This window comes from Nymphaea colorata, chromosome 10 (genome assembly GCF_008831285.2).
Source record: "Nymphaea colorata isolate Beijing-Zhang1983 chromosome 10, ASM883128v2, whole genome shotgun sequence".
In the NCBI taxonomy this organism is placed as follows: Eukaryota; Viridiplantae; Streptophyta; class Magnoliopsida; order Nymphaeales; family Nymphaeaceae; genus Nymphaea; species Nymphaea colorata.
Genome location: NC_045147.1, coordinates 4,870,154 through 4,878,778, shown reverse-complemented (window position 1 = coordinate 4,878,778; position 8,625 = coordinate 4,870,154). Strand labels below are relative to the sequence as shown.

Below are 8,625 nucleotides of genomic sequence, written 5' to 3'. Positions count from 1 at the left end.
AGGCTTGGATACAAATACCCGGGGTGAAACCACGTACCAAATGATAGGCTTTGGCAATTCTTATCTCAGTCATCCAATCAAATCAAAATGTCGTCTCGTCTATTTATGACATGATCAAATATGCGGCCTCAAATTTTATTACCGATGTAAGCGATTTCTTTCATTAAAATCACCTATTTGTTTTACCACAGCTATTGAACCTGCTTGATTCGTTTCAAGTTGAAAAAAGCGTGAATGTTGGAAGCAAGAACATTAAATAGGCGCTTGGATGGCACTCCGGATGCTATCAAAACTGGGTTTAACTTGATTTTGTAAAAGGGCCTCCACCCCATTCATAAGAAAGAAATTAAGTTTTATGTGTGTCACTCAAACAAACAAAGTAAGTTTTCATAACTCATTAAAAATTTTGATTCTTATTTTCATAAACCTAAGTCTTAGAGCGTCATTCAAACGCCTCCTACCTAAATATTTCAAATGATAATAACTAACTGTACATGCCACAACACGGAGGAAAACAAACATGGTTGGAAGACTTTACCTGCGTTATTCAATTGCGCAAACTTGGTTTGATCACCCAAATGAAAGTTTTACCTTATGTTTGCATGATTCCGGAATTAAGTTGCAATAAACTAAATTTTAATAAATTACAACACACATAAGCAGAGTGAAATTACCTGGCACGGTTGTTAACCATTAAAGTCCTTCATCTATTTTCTCTCAGTATCTTCTCATTGAATAATATTTACAATGTTAGGGGCCACTGACTTACATCATCATGAAATTATAGGTCATTGACTTACTCTATTGTGTATAAAAACTTGTACGGCTTGGCAGTGGAATAGGATAAATTCCCAACTTTTAGGCATATTTTTTCGGCCAAGAGGTTGTTGATATTGTTGGCCTTTTTTATGTTTTTGTCTTTGCATAGGATATTGACAAGTACCCGTCTAGGACCTAGATGACTAAAGCAAGGGCTGACCTCCTCCTAATTTTTCGTTTCAAATGAAAGAGGAACATTAAATTTTTAAAATGCACTATTTTAGTCATACTTGGCGCAAAGTTTTCCAGTAATACTACTTCCTTTCCTTTCACACCAAAGCCTATAGAACTAGGAATACTGTTCCTGTTAAATCCAACCTCACTAAGTGTAGAGAGAGAGCCACGTGTAGGGAAGTGTGGGCAGGCAGCCCCACAACAACTCTTTAGTTCCATATTTACATTTTAAAAGTTTACTCATTTATATAAAGCTTTGCCCTTTAAGATGTGTGACTTTTCTAGTTAATTATTGCCCTTCAACCCAAAATTCCTAGAGCCGTTTAACCACAAACCCAGATGTTGTCAGTCAGGACTGCCTGACCGGGCCTCATGGCAAATGACGAAAAGCATGGAGAATGAAACTTGGCGTCTTCCAATTTGAACCGACGACAGCGTCTCATAAGCCCTCCTATTGGTTTGGTTTGGGCTTAAACTAGTATTGGTCAAGTGAACTTTCACATCCATAGCAAGGGAGGGTTTGTTGACTCGAATTTGTTTCTAATTTTATCATTTATGGATGGGTTTTAGATACTTGTAAAAATTGGATTTTGATGTAGAATTTTGTTTACCCATCCTTTAATTGACTTCATTACGAAGATTTAACTTATTTGACAAGAAACTTAGGGCTACCGAATAAACATTAGATGCGGTCTACATGTATACATAAAATATTTAGACTATGTGAGGACGATGTTTCTATAATTTTTGAATTAAATAAACTTAACAGTTATAAGATATCAAAGCCAGTTGAAGAGGACCGGGCAATGCCGCTCCCCATCAATCCTTTCCTCCTGTACACCAATTTGATTTTTTTTTTAAGAGAAAAAAAAAACAAGTAAAAAAAAAAAAAAAAAAAAAAAGAGGATTGGGGCGATGGCAGGATGATTCAATCAGCCCATAATAATTGCGAAATGGCGGGGGGAGGGGGAGGGTGGCCCCCACGAGGGAGTAAGGGAGCCGCCGTACTAATGATTGCGCCTGTAGATATGTTCCCTCCAGCCAGGCAGCTGCAGCAGCTCCTGTGGGCCCAGATCGCTGAGCCAATCCCCATTGGTCCACCTCAGCCTTCTCGCCAATGGGTCTCCGCCACTTAATCGGCTGTCACGTGACGGGTCACCCAAGGAAGAGCTTCGTACCTCCTCTCTCACTAAATCTGTTAATCTCTCTCTCTAGGATATTTTAGGGCGTTTGACCGGAACGCCCGATTTTTGACGTGATTCCAGTTCCGCCTCTCGTTTCCTTCGCCTGCTCCAATGGTTGGCGTCTGACTAGATGGACCAAACAGCCGTTTGATTTGGAGACGAAGAAGCAGTTGCAGTCTCCCACCATGTCTTCTGCGCTCTGTTTCCCTCACTTCTCCCACAACAGGAAGCCTTCATAAGAAAAAAACCACGTACATAAAAAATAAATTCTCAAGCCGCGTTTCACACAACATGCAAGAACCGTTGCGTTTCCCATTCGCCCTATTAACTTAAGGCGATCCTTCCAATGAAAGATAAAAAAGTTCCCATCATCTAATACTATGCTTACGCGGGGCGGAGGAAGCAGGGATCTAGACATCTCTCAATATCTGTAACGTAAACCCGCCTCCAATCTGTAACTTCTGCTCAAGCATAAACGCTCCTCAAAGGCTCAAACAAACATTAACTTGGGCAGGTCGAGCTTGTTTTAAAAGAACGTAATCTGTGTGATCGAATCTGAGACTCATGTATTTTATTAATTGACTAGTATCCACTTTATTTTCCCATGAAGACTTTAAGTCAAAAATCCGGCCAAGATTGGCCGATTCCAACTTGGTTAAACGGATTTATAAATAATTTAAAGGGGCGTTTGGATGACACCCTTTTTTAACCTAATTTTGTAAAAATTAACTTTTATAAAAAAACCAAGCTTTTTTTTTGGGGTGAAATATTAAAAGCTGGTTTTTTGAATAACCTAAAGAAGACCAAGTTTTTCATTTCTTTTTAAAAATTCTTGTTTTGTTTAGATCGAGTTTTCTTTATTCTTAGCCGACGCCCCCGGAACTGTTTGTCGGGACCTGAACTGGCAAATGGAGAAATACAACGAAACACATTAATGATTAATACACAGTGGGAACAATTGCTAGCTAGAGTGACCAGGTAAAGAGAGGGAGGAGGCCGGCCGGTCAAGACCACATCCCCCAGTGCATGTTCATGTTCCATTCCAAACTATCAGACATCAATAACTGCCCTCCCCAACTTTTTCATCATGGCTGCTCTGCTCGCCAAACGCCAGACTGAGGATCTTTCTTTTTCTCCTTCATTTTTTTTTCTTTTGTCTTTCAAGTTTAACTTAGTATTAAAATACCAATCTAGCACTTTTAGACAGAGGAAAGGAGAGAGAAAGACACCTATGCCATATTCATACCTTTCCCATGTATACTGTATCTCCCTCTCTCACCTATCATTAATTCCTGCGTGACTTCAATAATTGCAATGATCTCTGAAGAGAGAGAGAGAGAGGGAGAGAGTGATGGTGATACAGGAGACAGCAGGCGTGCCTGCAAGAAATCCCCTACAAGACTGCTCGGTCAATTCTCCCTCCTTCATAACATAAAAAGGGAGGACTGGAGGTCTCCTTTCTCTTGTTTCAAAGTGTTTGCTCTTGACTGCGTCGCAGTAGTACAATTAGGAGGAGAACAACTACAAAAAGAAAAAGCAACTAAAATCATTTAAAAATGTGTTAGAAAAAACCCCGAAAGCAGAGTAAACGAGAAGACAACGCACGTACGTAAGCAGTTTACAGATGAATATGGAGGTCAACTCGGCAATTCCTCGCTCCCGAGGAGACGAAAGCACCTCCATCGTCCAGGATGAAATGGCGATTCAATCGAGATGAAGGAAGCGAGAGAGAGAGAGAGAGCGGCGGCGACGTGTGGCTTGCGAATTTAGGAGAGAGCAATTACTGTAAAGTCTGCCTGCCTCCATTAATAAATATGTCTTTCTAGTTGATCTCATTCTCCCTGTTTATCGTGGAAAAACAGATGATGATGAAAAGGAAAGACTCAACAGAGCGTGAGCAGGAGGCAGAGCTTCCTCGCTTTTTCCATGGCTCCCCTTTTAATTCGCTTTTCTCCGTTCTGTTTGACTTGTTAACTCAAGTTACCATACTACCATTCACACCACAACATATTAACGAAGCTATACATCTTCTGTCGCTGTTTGGAGTCCGATGGCAAGATAGTTAATCGACTTGTTAATGTCGAGTTGACGGGATCGTACATGCGTGGGGTCCTATTTGTTGAGAAATAAAAAAACTCACCAAAAGAAAGGGTCGCAAATTTTTTTTTTTTTTTTGTTTTTAGCCTAAAAGAATAGTAAAGAACATATTATCAACGCAAAACCACATAGTTTTCTGCTTATCCTTTTTCTATTAGTCTTTTCACAACCATATGGAGAGGTAACATTTTGCAGCTCAATCCTTTTCCCAACGTTATCTGGCTTTGACAAAGGAAACAATGATACTTTTTTTCCTTCGTATATCTCTTTTCTATTATGTAGGATTTTTTTCCGTTAAATTAACAGGAAAAGCTTAGTTTCAAAATTTGTAGCCACACAGGAGGAGAGTTGATGCTTGTAATTTGGCTAAAGAATGCGCAGAAACCTTTTCTGCTGGTGCATGGGTCAACAACAGTTTCCAAGTTAAAAGCGTCTCGAGACTGCGACTAAACAGTGGCAGTGCAAAGTTACAACCGTGAGTGAGTACATATAAATGTGCTTAGTTTTTTTTTTTTTTTTTTTTGCGAGGAAAATACATGAAGGGTAATGGCGGTGTCTGAGAGTCAAATGGCTCAGCCATCTCTAGTCGCCATCTCCCATCACGGACCCGGCTGAGGCTAACAGCCTTCCCGGCGCCAAAGCAGGGTCGAGGGGTACTTTGGTCAAATCATAACGCATGGTCGTTGGGTAAATCCTACCACTTTTACCACCTTTTTCTCTCCACTTTGTCAACTGGTTATTGTCATTCAAACGCTTTCTCTCTCTCCACACAAAGGTGTAAACGTGGGGGATGGTAAAAAAAAAAAAAAAGAAAAAAAAAAAAAAAGAAAAAGATCAACTTCTTCTGGTGTAGATAAGAATTAAGATAGCGGTTCGTTTCTTCACCTCTTCATAACTTCTTTCTCTCTCTCTCCCTCTCTCTCTATCTCGCTTGCCCGCTGCGGCTTTGTATATTGAAGCCTCTGTACGTTGCACCATATATAGTTTACCTTCTTATTCGCCTGTGGTTCGATTTCTGAAGTGGGTATTATTCGAGTTTTCGATTGAATATGGACTTGGCTTTGAGTTTGGGGGACTCAGCAAAGCCCTTCCGTTTCATGGCAAAGACCAGCCACAACAGCGTAGGGTTCAAGATGGGACTATCCTTAGACACAAAAGAAGGGCATGGCGAAGCAGAAGAGGGGAGGATTCATGTTGAAGACGATGAAGAAGAAAGGAGTTCGACGGACCCTCCCGTTCAACTCGACCTTCTCCCTCTCCTTCCTATTTCTCATCAGCATCAGGCTCACCAATCTGGTTTTCCGTGGCCATCCGAGAACGGTGAGATACTGGTCTGTGGCATCTGGTTTCCCGGAAAAGTGAAATCTTAAGTATGTTGGGTGGTGGTGGTGTGAATCCGGAGTGATTTTGAGAATCTTCCGTGGGCTTTTCCTGTGCAGGGAATTCTGAGGCAGAGGTGGCGTCGACGAGGGGATTCGATGTGAACAGAGCACCTTTCGGCGGAGATTTGGAGGAGGAGGCTGCGGTTTCTTCGCCCAACAGCACGGTTTCTTCGTTTCACATGGACTTTGGCGTGCTTCCTCAGAGCAGAAGGGATCCAGATGGCGTTCACAACGTGGGGGAGGGGGAAAGGGCGTCGTCGAGGGCCAGCGACGAAGAGGAGAACGGGTTGACCAGGAAGAAGCTGAGGCTCACCAAGGAGCAATCCGCGTTTCTGGAAGAAAGCTTCAGAGAGCACAACACCTTGAATCCGGTTTGTGGGGAAGCAAATCTTTCTTCTTTTCGACCAGTTATTTCTTTGTCTTATTCTTGTCTAGACTATTCATTTGTTTTTGTAGTTTGATTTTTTCCCCTTACTTTTTGTTCATTAATAATTTCAGAAACAGAAGCTTGCCTTGGCAAAACAGTTGAATCTTAGACCCCGTCAGGTCGAAGTCTGGTTTCAGAACAGAAGAGCAAGGTAAGGCTCAATCTCTCTCTCTCTCTCTCTCTCTCTCTATATATATATATATATATATATATATATATATATATATATATATATATATATATATATAAAGTGTGTGTGTGTGTCTGTTTTTGTGTTCTCGTCTGCACCCTCTTTCTCTTTCTAAGTACTTCTTAAATGTCTTCAAAGCAATTTTGTTGTTCAAATGTCACTCGAAAGGGAAGAGCTGACATGGCGTCAAAATCTTTATGAGATGAAGTTCTTTTCTTCCCCCGATTTAAAATAATGGATACTTTTGTTAATTTAGCATTCAATAGAGAATGCTTCTGTAGGTCTGGATTAAGTACAAGTAGCTAGAGAGGTTCATTTGTTTAGATTTTTATTTTTTTAACATTTTGCATTGTCGGTTATCCTGTATAGAATTCCTTTTTGTGGCCCTGTAGCTCGGTACCGCATATTTTTCACGGGCACTATTTTAATCACAATGGCTATGTCAGCTCTTGGCCTTTTTTGAATGCGTCCATAGATGTATGAATAGATGAGCAGTTCGAAAGCCTATAGATAAACTATTGCGGGACTTCTCTTTCTATCTGTTGTTTTTTTTTTTTTCTTGGTGCTGGAAAATTTGCTAAGGAAGTTTAGATGAAATGAAAGTGGATGAATTTAATTTGTCTTGTGATGGGGTTGGTGTAATGGAATGTGCATGAAGGACGAAGCTGAAGCAGACGGAGGTGGATTGCGAGTACTTGAAGAGGTGCTGTGAGACGCTGACGGAGGAGAACCGGAGGCTGCAGAGGGAGCTGCAGGAGCTGAGGGCGCTGAAGACGGCGCAGCCCTTCTACATGCAGCTGCCGGCGACGACGTTAACAATGTGCCCTTCCTGCGAGAGGGTTGCCTCTGCAGCAGCAGCCGATAACAGCAGCACCAACAAGGCAACAACACCGGCTGCCCCGGGATCTGGCTTTCCTCTCTCAACCAGTAAGGCTCGGTTTTATCAGCAGTCCTCTCGGCAGCAGCCCACTGATGCCTCGTGAGACAGGGAGAGGGAGGTTATAGATACACATGCTTTGTTCACTTTTAGAAGGAAACGGTGGATCATTTTTTTGATTGATGGTAGTGGAAAATGGGGGACGGAAGGTGGGTTTAGAGTAGTGTTACGCGGGATTTTGGGTCGCAGAAGATGATGTTTCGTGTCGTGTCTTGGTCGTCCTCGTCGTTGTTCCATGTAATTTTTGTCATATTTAACGAAGAGAGATGGTACATGTCAGTCTCTTTCTCTTGCTCCATGTCATTTAGCACCATAGTGCGTAGGTCTCGTGATCGAATCCAAGCACTTGCTCGATGGTGTCAGTATATATCTTATTTAGTGATGCGCTTCACTCACAAGCGATGGTTGTGCGCGAATAAATCTAGTGATCAGTTCTAGAAGGTGCACTTTGTAGACGTGTTTGAGTAAATCTATCTATATATTCCACATAAAATGCAAGCTGTAGACTGTAGTGCCGAGTGAGTAAAAGCTGGTGATGGATTTGAAGACGCCAAAGCATGCACATGCGGTTAAGTAGTTGTCCACCCCCAAACGCTTTTGCCCTTAGCCTCTACGTGCTTTTAGTGATCGACTCCATGCACTTTGGAAATGCTCGTTACGGTGCAATTGGCAACACGCCTGTCTCTCTTTCTTATGTGTGATTTGGCAAACCGAGGTTTGACGAGCTCAAGACATGCTTCAGTTTTTAGGCATGATAAGTTCCGTTGATAAAATTTTGACACTTAGATTTTAATAGAAATGCATTGACACGAGACCGAAAATGCATTATACCTATTTACTTGAAAACCAAATTAGTTAAATTAAACAAGTGTTCTATACTGACTATTGATTATATTGGCGATGGATTTGCAAGGCTGGCTAAGGCAACCAGTCGGTGTATGTTTATGTTTAGTTGCTACAAGCAAATATTATTAGCACTGCATTTCAAAAAAGCATGTCTATCTGAAAATTAAGATCATATAAAATATATAGAATCATTTCTTTAAAATTATGTATGTGATTGACACGTTTTAATATATATATATATTGAGAGAGAGACACACACACACACACACATATACTTGACATTTACGTATGTAAGAGTTTATTATTTTGACTTATACGATCTTTTTAAAGGAAACGTAGAAGAGAAGAGTTCCAGAAACTAAAATTCAAATTTTCCCACAGAAGGATCCCAGACTTTGTTTAGACGTGCGGTCACTTGGCCGCCATGCCTTGACCAAGAAAAGCTCGTGCAAAACATGAAAAAAAATTTGTCCAAAAAGATACATGAAAAGAAAGGCTTTTATTTATTGGGGATCTTTTGGGAGAATCAGGTTCATGTCATATTGGGGCGTATTCAAGACGGATCGCAA

General features: G+C 41.1%; 1 protein-coding gene across 1 annotated transcript; it reads left to right on the top strand.

The window, feature by feature from the left end:
• Positions 1-5,141: 5,141 nt before the first annotated feature.
• Positions 5,142-7,484, top strand: LOC116261827 (homeobox-leucine zipper protein HOX11). Its single transcript, XM_031640709.2, has 4 exons — positions 5,142-5,594; positions 5,714-6,027; positions 6,155-6,234; positions 6,932-7,484. The coding sequence occupies exons 1-4, from the start codon at positions 5,324-5,326 to the stop codon at positions 7,254-7,256; spliced, it is 990 nt and encodes a 329-aa protein (XP_031496569.1). The 5' UTR covers positions 5,142-5,323; the 3' UTR covers positions 7,257-7,484.
• Positions 7,485-8,625: the final 1,141 nt, after the last annotated feature.